Below are 13788 nucleotides of genomic sequence, written 5' to 3'. Positions count from 1 at the left end.
TTCTGAGCTATCGCCAGGTGCAGAGGAAATATTTGGCTTTGGTGAAGTCGGTATTTTAGGAAAAAGTGATGGCCAACCGACTCCAAACCAATTTCCCCGTAAGTCACCCCCACAAAGAGATCCGGGCTAGCCAGCCCTGCCCAAATGCCACACAAACAAACACGTGGACGCACGGGCCCCCACTGGAGGTAGCATTTCCCAGGGTGGGAATCCCGGCTGCCAGGCTCAGAGTAGGTTGTCTGTCTACCAATCAGACGAGGTCGGCAAACTTTTACTGTAAAGGGCCAGATGGCCCTTGCCTATTTTAGGCTTGGTGGGCCGTACGGTCTCTGTTGCGACTACTCAGATCTGCAGTTCTGCGCTGCAGACAGGCTTTAAATGATGCTGCATGTGACAGAGACCCAAAGTAAGGGTGATTTAAGCAAGATAAAGGCTTATTTCTCTCTTACATGATAGTACGGAAGTAGATATTCTAGGGCTGGTATGATGACTCCGCTCCATGAAGTCATCGTGGTCCCAGGGACCCATGGTCAAGGGACCCAGGCTTCTGCGCTCTTGCTGCTCTGCCAGTCCATACATTGTTCTCATGGTCCGAGATGGCTGCGTAACCACGTCCACGCTCCAGGCAGGCAGGGAGAGGAAAAGGCATGTCTCTCTCTGAAGCTTGAGACCTCTACCCAGAATTTAGCCAGAACTCGGTCACAGGGCCACACCTAGCTGCAAGGGACCCTGGGAAATGGGAATGTTTGTAGACACCATGTACCTAGCTAAAAAGTGGGAGACTGCTATCAGTCTCTACCATATCTATCTCAGCTATGGGCTTTAAAAACACCCCTTGGTTCAGATGGAGTCTATGATTATTGTATGCAGGGCATCAACCATTGTCTCTAAGGGGGCAGGGCAGGTAATCCAAAGCCCTGACCACACTCAGCACTGGCCCGGTGGGACTCGGCCCAGGGTTAGGCTTTTCAAGAGCTGAAAATAGGATCTTAATGGGAGCTCTCGGAATGTTGGCCAAATACAACAGGAAACAGAAGGTATCTCTGTTTGATTTCAAACCAGATTCCCTGCAGGGCCAGGCCAGCTCTGACCTGAGCTTCCCCCTCCCTGTGCCCTTCTTTTTATTTTATTTATTTTGAAAGAGAGAGAGCACGCGCATGCACGGAGGCGGGTGGGGCAGGGGGAGAGGGAGATTGAGAATCTTAAACAGGCGCCAGTCTCAGCACAGAGCCTGAAATTGGGCTGGATCTCACGACCCTGAGATCATGACCTGAGCCAGAATCAAGAGTCAGACCCTTAACCAACTGAGCCACCCAGGCGTCCCCTCCCTGTGCCCTTCTTATATTTTCTGGGAATTCCTGCCCAAAAGCCAGAGTTCCTTGTTTAGACATTTTAATGTAGATCTTTTCTGTTTTTAGATACTATTTGTTATTTTATTCATGTCATCTCACCTACACACATAGAAAATATTCCATGACCGGAATGGTACATAAAATTATTTAAGTGGACAATAGATTACTGGGGGGGGGGGACCCAAACCCATCCAATACCATAGCCCCTCCGTGAGTGGGAAAGACTGACAGGGTGGGAGAAGACAACGACTTTAACTGCAACCCCCACATGACTCAGAATATGGCCCCCAACTTTGCTATCCCATCCCCAAAGGCCCAAGTTGCTCCAGGTCTGGGACCCTTCCAGTGACATTATAGCCCTGCAACACCTCACCTTCCCTGCCCCCATTCAGGCACACATCCAGGGGGATTTGCTCCTACAGCTCATGGCATCCACCTGGGAAGAATTAAAGGTGATTACACAATCTGCAGCTAGTTGTGATTTCAAACTATTTAATTGGGAATGAGGGAGATACAAATAACAGTTTTCCCTTTTGCTTGCTCTCTCTTTTTTTTTTTTCCCAACAAAAGATCTCACTAGTTTCACTATATCCCTGAAGGCCTTTGCGTCCTCCAAAGACTGAAACTGTAGATGAGCGTCTGCTGGGTCCTATTTATCCGGAGTCCTTTGCCTGTCCAGGGAGGGAAGCAAATCCTTCCAAGGCCCCCATCCCGTATCAGAGGTGGGTTCTAGCAGCCAAAGAACCCACCCCCACCCACTGTCCTAGGGAGGGCTTAACCCTTACTCAGAGCTCCCCCCGAGCATGCCGGATGTAGTGTTGATGCAGCCCGGCTTCCTGGGCAAAGTCCTGACCACACTCCGTGCAGGCAAAGGGGCCCGGAGAGGTGCGGGTCTCATGCGCCTGGCGGTGGCGCCTCAGAGAAGCAGCCTGCCCAAAGGTCTTGCCACAGTCAGGGCAGGGGAATGTAGGCTGGGCAGCAGGGGGTGCCACTGGCGTGGAGGGCCTGGCGCCTGGACCATGGGTGCGCTGATGAGCGATCAAGGCCTTGGAGGAGGGGAAGGAGCGGGCGCAGGTGAAGCAGATGAAGAGGGCCCCCTGCAGCTTCTGGGCCACGAAATCCGCTGGGTGCTCCCGCTTCATGTGACGCTCCTGGAACTTGGAATCGGCGAAGGTGATGAGGCAGCGGGTGCACTGCGGGGCCCCCAGGTGGCCTGAGGGACGTGGGGAGAGGTCGGGGGGAAGCCAGCAAGAGTCACCAGGACCTCTCCCAAGCCCCAGAGTCATGCCAACAATTCACATTCAGTGCTTACTATGTGCCAGGCTTACTATGTTACTGGACCTGTTTTATGGATGAGCAGGCTGAGGCTCAGAAAGGCTAGGCAACTTGCCTACAGTCATGAGGCCGGGAAATGAAATGGTGGAGTCAGGCCTGGAACCCAGGGAATCTGACTTTCCAACAGAGCCACGTGATTGGAGCACAGCCTCTGAAGCCAGACTGCCCGGCACTGAATCCCAGATCTACCACTTCCTAGGCACGTACAACAGTTTCCTCATCTGAAAAATGGGGTCATAACCATATCAGTACGGTTATAACTGATCAGTACGGTTACAACTACCTCACTGGGTTGGTGGAAGGAGTAAATGAATTAATTCATAGAAAGTGCTTAGAACAGTGCTACACAGTGGTTTGCAATTATTAGTATTGAGAAAGACAGAAGCAGCTTGACAGCCGGAGGCTGGCCTGGCACTCCCAGCTAGGCCTTGGTGTTCTCCTGTTGAACATAAGCAGTCACAGAACCTTGTCAGACAAGGCCCTGCTGTGACTGAGATAAATCAAGTCAAGACCATGCCAGAATAGCATCTGAACACACACAAAACACGAACGTTGTCCAAGCCGCAAAAAGACCAAACACCCTGCTATCCTGGCTGCTCGGAGTGGCTGCTGCTGCTTTATCGGTCACAGCTTGAGCCTTTGTACCTCCCTCCTAGATAAGATTTGACCAACCAATCTTTTGCCCTGCTTACCTGCGGCATCTAATTCAGAGCAAAACCCCTCCTTGAACTCCTCCCCAAACCACCTAAGATAAATCCTTTCTAACACTGAGATGCCCCCCAGCACCCCAGGGCGTGCATGCTTCCTCAATGCGGAAGAGCAATAAACCCAGCTTGTTCAGCTGTAGGTGTGTTCCTGGTGGTCTTTGGCTGGAGGGCCTTGACACTAGAGCTCTCACGGTCACAGATAACCCCTCTTTGCCTCAGTTCCCTTATCCGAGGGATTTCATAGGGTCTGTCAGGAGGACTGAGATAACGAAGGTTAAACTCGTACTAGAAAGCACCCCTAACTCTCTAAGCATTCAGCAGAAGCTGTTGCTATCAGGATATGTCCAACTGGCTACCTTTGTTAACATCAGACCTTCCCCTTCTCTGCCACTAATCCCCATTACAGCCAGGTCACCCGAGTAGTGGCAACCTCTTTTGACAGACAGGGAAACCCAAGCCCTGGTCACACCGGAAGTCTGGGGCAGAGGTGGGACTGGAACCTTGGGGCTCCTCTCACAGTGTCCAACCTTTCCCAGCCACATCTCCCACCCCAGGCCTCTCTTCATGCCACTCTATCCCTCTGAACTGCACCCCACTCGAACTTACACGGACAGAGTGGGGTGGGTACATCCGAGCAGAATAAGGGTAAGGGTAGAGAGTGTTAGTTCCTGGGAGGGCAGCTTAGAAGCCATTTATCACAGCCCCTTCCCAGCATAGGACCTGGGACACTGAAATGCTATAGAAATCCTTCTTGCTAGCGTCAGCTCCAGCAGCCCACCCTCCTCTGGCCAGCAGCACTCACAGATGTCGCCTCCTGGACTGCGGGGACTCCTCTCCTTGGACGAATCCTGCTGCTCCATGGTCTCTTCAGGATGCGGGTCCTCCATAGTGACCGGGATCCCTCTGGTCAAGAGAGGAGCACGCATGACAGAATAGTAAATCAAGTGAAATCGCTCATCTATCGACAGCATTAAAGGGTCCGCTAATCCCGTGACCTCTGACAGGCTCTCCTTGCCCCGTAAGATGCCATCCTCTTGACCCCTAACCTGATGGAGTTCTTTCCTAGGGAAGCTTCGCCACTCCCAAAAGATTCGACTCCCTAGGTTTGTGACACCCCTGAGGGCCTTCTCACCTGCATGAGACCTATGGCCTCCTACATCAAACTACCTCCCTGAACTCGGGGCATGGAACCCTGGAGCCTTGACACCAGCCTCACCCCCGTCTCCCACGTGTCTTGAGGCCCTGGTGGTATCCAGGCTTTAGCCCGCCTCTTCCCGGGAGGCATCTTTCTCTGACATCCTGGAACCCTCGTTCCACCCAGGGCCCCCGCCTCCCACGCGCGCCTTCAGCCTCGCTGGCCCGCTGCCCCCAGCACTGCCCTCGGTTCCCTCCTCCCGAGGCGGGTAGCCCAGGCCTCCGCTTTTCTCCAGACAGCAGAGGGCTGCCTTTCGTTGCGCCTGTCAGCCGCTCGTCACAGCGCCGCCACCCGGAGGGAAGCAGGGTAGGGCCCGCCGAGTCTCAAGGCCCCAGCGGCTTCCACGCCCTTTCGCCTGATGAGCTTCTCGAAGCCCAGGCCCGGGATGCCATCCGGCAGCGATGCGGTCGCGCCAACCGGGTCCTCAGAGTAACGGGAGGGGTCCTTCTCTGCACTGGGGTGCGTTATGATGACGTTGCGTGCCACCCGTGCCTTACAGACCTCAGCTGCTTGCGCAACTGTGGCTAGGCGCTCCAGGCGCGCAGGCGCTTCGACTCCCTCATTGTTCCGTGCCCTGCGGCAGCGGGAGCTGGGGAGCGGGCGCGCCTTGATTGCTCTGCGCAGGCGCTCTGAAGGGCTGTAGCCCCGAGGTCAAGCTTCCTAGACACACCCCCTCCTTAAAAGACTGACGTCAGGTTAGAGCCCCCGGAACGTGTTCCGACGTCCCCAAATCCCAGCCCTCTAACCTCTTCGGCCTCCGTCCGCCCGACCCGAGGGGCGGGGCTTCTCAGCGGCTGATCAGTCGCCGCCAACTGCGCTCTCCGGTTGTGCCGGCGGTTTGCTCGGTTAGTGATTTGGCAAGGAGGTGTGGGGGATAAAAACATCGATGTCCCTGAGGGAGGAGGGGGCTGGAGGCCGGATTTCTGAGATTTTGAAACAGAGAAAAATGTATCCAGAAAGAGGGCGGACAAGATGCCCGCATCCCTGGGGAATAGGGCGTGAGTGCCAGATTTTTCCCTGGGAGTGACGTCAAAGAAGGGAAGGGGACAGGGTGAAGGACTGAAGTCTGAGACCAGAGGGGATGACTAGGAAAGAAAAAGCCTGAGCACTCCCTGACCCGGGTTTGTCCCATCCCCTTGCTTTCCAGGTATGCCACCGCCACGGGGTGACGTGACCGCCTTGTTCCTGGGGCCTCCGGGCTGTGGCAAGTCCGCGCTGATCGCAGCGCTGTGCGACGGGAATGTGGAGACGATAGAGATTCCCGAGGGACGGCCGGACTCCGGGATCCCCAGCCTGCGAGCTGCGGGCCCTGGCCTCTTCCTGGGCGAGCTGAGCTGTCCACCCGCAGAGCCCGGGCCCTGGGCCGCGGAGGCCAATGTGCTGGTATTGGTGCTGCCCGGCCCCGAGGGGAACGGGGAACCCTTGGCCCCAGCGCTGGGAGAGGCAGCGCGGGCCGCCCTGGCCCGAGGGACCCCGCTGCTGGCTGTGCGGAACCTCCGTCCTGGAAATTTGGAAAATGAAGCCCAGGCCCGGGATCAGACAGAGGCCCTACTGAACAGCGCAGGGCTGGGGGCCGCCGCTCTCTTCGTGCTGCCGGCCGACTGCGGCAGCAGAGATGGCTGCAAGGAATTGGAGCGCCTGCGGGCGACGCTGCGGAGCCAAGCGGAGGTGCTGCAAAGGTGAGAGAGGAGTTGGGGTGGGTTGAAGGCCTGGTCCTTTAGACTTCGCAGAAAAAGTTCTTTGAGATCCGTGAGACCCCACCCCCAGCAAGCTTGGGGCAGGCCTTAACAGGGTAGCTGCTGGGGTCCCTGTTCTCTTGTCCAGGTCCCACCCCTCAGCACAGGTTTTGAGTCAGCGAGGCTCCACCCCAAGCCCAAGCTCAATGCTGGACCCTTTCCCCACTTCTAGGTCCCTCCCCAGCCAAGGGTCAGCTATAGGTTCAGACCTGTCCTCCAGGTTCAGCCTCCTACCAGCGTTCTGAGGTCACAAGCCCCGCCCCAGTGAGAATTTTAGGAGAGGCCAGGATCTAAAGGCCAAAATTACCCCCCGGCAAAAGTTTGAAGGAGGGCTCACTCAGCACACAAACTTGTGATGCTGCCGAAGATTTTACCCTAGGATTCACACTTGTGAGCCCTCCTCACCCTCCCCATCATCAGCTTTGTTCTCCAGCTACGCCAGTCCTTGTAAAGCCACACCCTCAGTGAGCCTTATTTCTGGGTCCACTCCCCCACTTCCTTTCTCTAATCCCGTCTCGTTTCTATGCTCATTTTTCTCCCAACCCCTGGCCACCTGTTTCATAGAAGTCGAATGGGGCTCAGCGTGCATCTTTTTCCCTTAGCCACATTTCCTTCCTTGGTAAGCACTCGTAGGTGAGGCTTGTCGCCTCATTGGTCCTTATTCCCCTCTTTACGCCTAGTCTCAGCAAAGATCGCCCCGGGTGACCTTGCTCCAGTCGGTAGGTGCTCGGCTTTCCTTTAGTCCACAATCCAGTTGCAAGCCTGTCTTTGCTGAGCGCGACCTTCGGTGAATTTTGCATGGCCTTTCTTAACCCTGCAGGTCCCTTAGAAAGCCCCATCCCCCAAAGACTGAATCCCAGAGATTTAGCAGGTTCCCCCTTTTAGGCTTTGCTGGAAACCTGACCTCAACGAACCTGCCCTGTCCCTGTTTTAAAGCCCTAGTGTCTATAGGCTGTACCATTCGTCTGGCCCCTCCCTTTCCTGCTCCCTCTTCTTTGAGGGATCGTTCAGAAAATTCCACCCTTATCACCCTAGCCTAATCTTGTCCGCATAGCACAGTCCTCTAGCGTTGAAACCCTCTTCTGCCCTTTACCCTCCCTCTTCTGTCCCCTCAGGCTCCTTCCACCCGTTCAGGATGGCTTCGAGGTGCTGGGTGCGGCGGAGCTGGAGGCTGTGCGTGAGGCCTTTGAGACCGGTGGCCTGGAGGCGGCGCTGTCGTGGGTTCGCGCTGGCCTGGAGCGGCTGGGCAGCGCGCGGCTGGACCTGGCCGTGGCCGGCAAGGCTGATGTGAGCCTTGTGCTGAACTTGCTGCTCGGGTTGGATCCCAGTGACCCAGATGACGAGCCTGTTTTCACGTCCGCGGGGCCCACGCCCTACCCGGCCCCAGAGCGTCCCAACGTGGTGCTCTGGAACGTGCCTCTGGGCTCCGCGGGCACTGCTGCCACCCCCCATCCGACCCACTACGACGCCCTCATCCTCGTCACCCCGGGGGCCCCCACTGAGAAGGACTGGGCTCAGGTTCGGCCCTTCGTGCTGCCAGATGCGCCGCTGGTCTGCGTGCGAACAGACGGCGAGGGCGAGGATCCAGAGTGCCTGGAGGAAGAGGAAAAGTCAGAGAAGCCCAGCTCCGAGAGCTTAGAGAACGCAGGCACAGAGGGGTTGAAGAATGCATGCAGTGAGGGAAGGGAGAAACGTGGCACTGGATTGCAGAAAGGTAGAGGGGAAGAGTCCGAGAAAGCAGGCAGCGGGGAAGGTTCAGAGAAAGCAGGCAGTGAGAGTTTGCCGCGTGTTGGCGGCGGCGGGAAGAAATCGGGCAGTGGGGACTCAGAGCGTGCGGCCGCACTGAGCCCAGAGGATGAGACGTGGGAGGTGCTGGAGGAGGCACCGCCGCCCGTGTTCCCCCTGCGGCCTGGCGGCCTCCCCGGGCTCTGCGAGTGGCTGCGGCGCGCGCTCCCCCCCGCCCAGGCGGGGGCGCTGCTGCTGGCGCTGCCACCCGCGTCTCCCCATGGGGCCCGAATGAAGGCTGCGGCCCTGCGGGCCGGGGCGTGGCGGCCGGCTCTGCTGGCTAGCCTGGCGGCGGCGGCGGCACCCGTGCCGGGGCTAGGCTGGGCGTGCGACGTGGCGCTTCTGCGGGGCCAGCTGGCGGAGTGGCGGCGGGCTCTGGGGCTCGAACCTGCGGCGCTGGCTCGACGCGAGCGCGCGTTAGGCTTGGCTCCAGGGGAGCTGGCAGAGCGGACGCGCTTCCCGGGCCCGGTGACGCGCGCCGAGGTGGAGGCGAGGCTGGGCGCGTGGGCGGGCGAGGGCACCGCAGGGGGCGCGGCGCTGGGCGCCCTTTCCTTCCTGTGGCCGGCGGGCGGGGCGGCGGCCACCGGCGGCCTGGGTTACCGCGCGGCGCATGGTGTCCTGCTGCAGGCCCTCGACGAGATGCAGGCCGATGCGGAGGCGGTGCTGGCACCCCGTGGGCCCGCGCAGTGAGGGGTGGGATGAGGGTCGGGGCTTCCGGGGTGCTCAGCGTCCCTGCTGCTTGGCTCCTCCAGGGGCTGAGGACTCCAAGTCCCGGTTAGAGGGAGGGGGGTTGGGAGGCCAGAATCTGGCATGGGATGTCTGGGCCTCTGAGGTAACGGAGCTGGGGGCCACCACTCAGAATCCTGGGTGCTTGAAGGGGAGGAGGGGTCTAGAACCACTGATTGGGATGTGTGACTTGTAGTCCCCCGGATTCCTGGGTCCTGAGGGGGAACGGAGTTGGGGAGAGAACTGATTTCCCTGGGGACCACAGAGCAGGACACCAGACAGTGCTGAAGGAAGCTGAGGAGTTGGACTCCTAGAAGGGGTTATAGCCTAGTCTCCAGCGGAGTAGAAACTGGATCCATTGGTCCTCTAGCCCTGGGAGGGGGGAGAAGAAGTGAAAGCACTGATTCCTGATGAGGGGCATCCCCATCGTCCTAGAGAGTCCAGTAGGGAGGAAGGAGCCTGGGTACCCCAGGGAGCTGGAATCCTTGGAACTGCTGAGCCACGCAGGGATGTAGGATCTAGGCTTCCCAGAGGGAGTGGGCCTGCATCCAGCCTTCCAGTTCCTCAAGAGGCAGTAACTGAATCTTCATTGGGGTGGACCTTGGTTTCTAATTCCTGGGTGGTGGGAGGTCTCCATCTACAGGAGGGAACGGGGCGGGGGGGGGGGGGGCTGTGCAGAATAGCTGGAGAACCTTTGGTCCCCCTTGGGGAGTAGAGAGATGTCTAATATTCGCTGCCCCGGGGGCCTGGTGACCTAGATTCCTTCCCCAGCTATTGTAGGGAGGATGGTCCCACAAAAATGAGGGGAGGAGGCAAGAGGTCTGGGCATGGTGGGCCCTGGGGGTAACCAGAGACCGGGAATGAGGCCTTCTGGGTGTGGGAGGGCAGAAACCCATACCTCAGAGGTATCTCCCACAAATTCCTTATGGATTTGGACCCTGGCACTTGCCTCTCTCTCTCTGAGTTTGGGAAGGGATGTAACTGCCCCCATTTTACAGGTGCTGAGTGATTCAGGGGATCTTGGTGAGTCTGTTCCTTTGTCCCTCGCTCCCTTAGTGGTTTCTATCTCTTTTTGGTCTTGATTTCTTCTGTCATTAAGCCTAACCCTTTCTGGCCTTGGTATTTTATACTCCTGCCTTTTCTGGAAAAGCAGCTGTCATGCTGCACTAATCCAGACGTTTCTGTGTTGGCTACCTCAGGTGTCGCCAAGAGGCTCTGCGTTCTGGTGTATACACCGTGCTGCAGAGGGCAAGAGACCCAAAGAACAGCTTAGGAGTGCTCCAGACCGTGGGAGCATTCCGTGAGTGAAGCAAAGGCAGAAACCACAGTGCCTGGAATGTTCTAGGCTGCCAACTATAGGGAGAAAAGACGCCACAGATGACAGAATTCTTCAGTGTCAAGAAACAGAAAGGGGGGCCCCAAAAGGCCATTAAGTAGAATCTCTTTTATGAGAGATGGGGAGAGCAAAGCCCAGGGAGGGCAGGCTCTAGGCCAAACAGCACCCAGCAAGGTCCTGCATGGTCTGGCCCCTGACTATTCTCATTCCCTGCTGCCACTCCACCCGCCCCCCCCCCCAACCAGCCTGATCTTCCTTCTGATGCCTGGGGAGGCGAGGGCCACCTTGGATCCTACCCCAGGACCTTTGCATTTGCTGTTCTTTCTGCCTGGAATGCTCTGCCCCCAGATCTTCCCATGACTGGTTCCTCCTTGTCAACTAGGTCTCAGCTCTCATGTCCTCTCAGAGAGGACTTACACTGTCCCCTGACCAGTGTAACTGAAGTAGCTCGCACGTCCCCATTATTCATCTCGGCCCGTCAGTGTTTTCCTTGTAGCAATTATTATTGTAAACAGTTACCTTATTTATTTATTTACCTATTTAATAGCGATGATCCTCTTACCTGTCTTGTTCTCTGCTGTACCCCCAGCACCTAGAAGAGTACGTGACACACAGTAGGTGCTTAGTAAATATTGAATTCGTGAGTCAGTGGCAGACTGGAACTTAGATAATCGGCCTCTTGCCACAAGACGGGAAATGAGCAAGGTGGGGAGAAACAAGCATCTGATGGGAGAGAAGCTCCTGTTGGAGGTCAGGGGGTCTGGGAAGCAAGCAAGGCTTTGCCACTGGCGTTCTCGGTGACTTGGACCAGTGCCTTATTTTCCCATCTGCTAAATGAAAGGGCTGGACGAGAACCGTAAACACTCCCAAGATCCTATTTTCTTGGACAGCGGGAGTCAAGGGTGACCCATCTGAGAGGCAGATAGCCGCCAGATGGTACCCCTGTGTCCAGCTTGAACCCCGACCACTGGCACAATTTGTCCCATCAGAGTTTGAGATAGCTGAGGTGGGAAAAAGCATTTAGTTCGATACTGAATGTCTTCAGGCGTTGTCCTCAAAGGCCTCTTGGGCTTCAGGAAAGGTATTTGCCCAGATCTGTAATATCCCATACAACACTGTCTGCCTCTCAGTCCGGCATGCCAGCCGTGGGGAAACAGGCGAGGCACCTAGCAGTGCAGGCCGACAGAAACGGAATATGAGCCGCACCTGTACCTTGAAATGTCCCAGCAGCCACATTTAAAAGGGAAAAGGAAACGGTGAAACTAGTTACGTTTTACTTAAGCCATTATATCCAAAATATTATTTCAACATGTAATCAGTCCAGAAAAGAATGAGATATTTTACACTTAGCTTACATCTCATTCAGATGATACGTTTTCATCAGAAGGACCTCTGTTTAACTTTCCGGAAAATTCATCGGCAGAGAAATTGATTCCTCTACCCAAGTTGTCCCGATTAAATTGACCAGTTTCCCAATAACTGAGGTGTGTATCCGTTTTTAATTAAAAGTGAATAAAGTTTAAAACTCCCATTTCCCAGTTAACATTAACCACGTTTCAAGGGCTCAGTAGCCACCTGTGATGTATGGCTTGAGCGTTGGACAAAACAGACCTAGAACATTTCCGTTATCACAGGAAATCCTATTGGCGGAGCTCTAGGGTCAGACAGTCCTCCTGACATTGGGGCATTAGGCAAGTCACTCAGCAAATGGCATCTACCTCATGGGGCAACTGAAGAATAGTGTATGTATGTACATATGTACATGCATATTCTCTCTCACACACACGCACGCACACCTGTCAGATCACAGTGCAGCCCTCCAGAGGAGCCTGGCCCCTAGGGAGCTCAACCATAAGTCTTGTTGCCTATGCCCTGGGCCCCCGGCGGCACCCAGACAACTCTAGTCTGGGCACCTCTATCTCCCGCCCATGCCTTTGCTCACAGAGTGCCCTCCTCTCTTTCGGCCACTTTCACACCATCTCTGATTTGGTCGTGCCTGACAACTCTGCCCCGTGCCCCCCTGCTCCAAATTCCCTCTGCCCTCATGCCAATGGGGATTGTGCCAGAGGTCATATCTGAGAAAGCAAGACCCAGTTCTGTTTGTGTCTCTGTTGGGGGGTGCTGATTGTGTTTCTGTCGGTGTGTATCAACACTTTTGGGTGTCGTGACTAATTTGAGGGGGTTGTCTTTTAAATGATGACTTTTGATGGGAGGCATCACATTGCTAGTGAGGCATCCGTCGCTGGGAGCATCCAAGCAAAAGGACTAAGACTCCCTTGAGAACTGATTGCTGGCTGCCCTCAGGGTATGTTGTCATCATACTTCCAGGCTGGAAGACCCTCGAAGGCAAGAATTCAAGGACATGGATGCTGTCTTGGCCCTGCTGTTGGCAGAAGCGGAAGAGACAATCTCATCACCGTAGCTGAGTTTCATACATTTCTGGAAAATGATGAAGAGACTTGTATCCATTGGGGTGGGGAACCTGGGAGGGCTAATCAAGGGTGTGGTTGGCCTGCGGTGCTTTTTGAAGGCGCGAATAAAAACGAGTAGAAATCCCTCTATGTGTCTCTTCTTTGGGGGTTTAAAGGGGAAGGGAGATGCTTGGGATTTTGCTTAAGTCTGGGGAAGGAAGGGGCTGGGGATAGTGCTGGGTCTGAAGGAGGAAGAGACCAAGGGTGGGGACTCCTGGGTCTCGGGAGAGGCGGGCTAGATGGTGAAGAACCCCTTGAGCTGGAATCCAGAAACTCCGGGAGTGGGTGGCAGGGAGGGGGGAGGCGCGGAAATGCAAGTGGAAAAGTGACATTTAGACCTCAGGGGCTTGTGACAGTAAAGCATCCCCGCTCTGGTAGCAGCTTGGCCCCTTAATGCCTCTCTGTAGCTGTGCTCTTGGAGAATCCCTTCTCCTGACGCTAGACGTGGCCATGTGATTTGCCTGGCCACAGAAACAACAGCAAACACCATACAAGTAGACACTTGAAAAATGCTCACGTATTAGGGCTTCCTCTCTCGGTGCCCTTGGAACCCCCCCCCCCCCCCCGCCACGCCAAGAAGTCCAGGCTAACCTGCTGGGTGAGTAGAGGCATGTGGCCCAGTCAGTCTTGACACCCCAAGCTACAGCCAGCCAACCTTCTAAAAAGCTGCCTCACTGACTAGCTGAACCCAGCAGAAGAGCCACCCAGCTGATCCCAGACCAGACTGCGGGACTGGCAGAATCCTGAGCTGAATAAAAGGTGACTGATCGTTCTAAGTGACTAAGTTTTGGTGTGGTTACAGAAAGATACAGCCAAAGATAATGGATAATACGCTTATTTCCTCTCTCTGAGCTGTGGTCCTTTTCCCCCTCCACGTGATGCAATGATTAAAATCCTAAGCTCTGCCACTTTGTAGTAGTGTGAACTCCAATGTCACATCCCGCCTCTGAGCCTCAGGTTCTTCTGAAAACAGGGCTGAGAATAACAGTGCCTATCACAGGGAGTTGTTGTGAAGATAAAATGAGAACTCTCTGCTCGGAGGACCTGGCAGCCATTCGTGTGCTGTTTACGAAACACGTCCATGGTCAATGTCATGGAGCAGGTCTGCACTTCCTAGCCACCCCCCCAACCCCGTGGGGTTTGGT

At 55.7% G+C, this 13788-nt stretch overlaps 2 protein-coding genes across 8 annotated transcripts; one reads left to right on the top strand and one right to left on the bottom strand.

Moving 5' to 3' along the window:
- Positions 1–1382: 1382 nt before the first annotated feature.
- ZNF576 (zinc finger protein 576) lies at positions 1383–5204 on the bottom strand. Of its 6 annotated transcripts, XM_048223818.2 has the most exons (4): positions 4611–5081; positions 4197–4297; positions 2138–2565; positions 1383–1788 (listed from the first exon to the last, which is right to left on the bottom strand). In XM_048223818.2, exons 2-3 carry the CDS (start codon positions 4279–4281, stop codon positions 2138–2140), a joined length of 513 nt encoding a protein of 170 aa, XP_048079775.1. In that variant the 5' UTR covers positions 4282–4297; positions 4611–5081; the 3' UTR covers positions 1383–1788. The 6 variants fall into 6 exon arrangements, with proteins under 6 accessions (XP_048079775.1, XP_026337938.1, XP_026337941.1 ...); XM_026482153.4 differs by having other exon boundaries at positions 4197–5099; XM_026482156.4 differs by having other exon boundaries at positions 1405–2565; positions 4773–5204.
- Positions 5150–12729, top strand: IRGQ (immunity related GTPase Q). 2 transcript variants are annotated; one of them, XM_026482152.4, is made up of 3 exons: positions 5150–5284; positions 5737–6268; positions 7441–12729. In XM_026482152.4, the coding sequence occupies exons 2-3, from the start codon at positions 5739–5741 to the stop codon at positions 8798–8800; spliced, it is 1890 nt and encodes a 629-aa protein (XP_026337937.2). In that variant the 5' UTR covers positions 5150–5284; positions 5737–5738; the 3' UTR covers positions 8801–12729. The 2 variants fall into 2 exon arrangements, with proteins under 2 accessions (XP_026337937.2, XP_026337936.2); XM_026482151.4 differs by lacking the exon at positions 5150–5284 and adding an exon at positions 5303–5434.
- Positions 12730–13788: the final 1059 nt, after the last annotated feature.

Source organism: Ursus arctos, unplaced genomic scaffold (assembly GCF_023065955.2).
Source record: "Ursus arctos isolate Adak ecotype North America unplaced genomic scaffold, UrsArc2.0 scaffold_19, whole genome shotgun sequence".
Lineage (NCBI taxonomy): Eukaryota > Metazoa > Chordata > Mammalia > Carnivora > Ursidae > Ursus > Ursus arctos.
The sequence above is the reverse complement of the archived record's forward strand: the minus strand, read 5'-3'. Positions and strand labels throughout refer to the sequence as shown.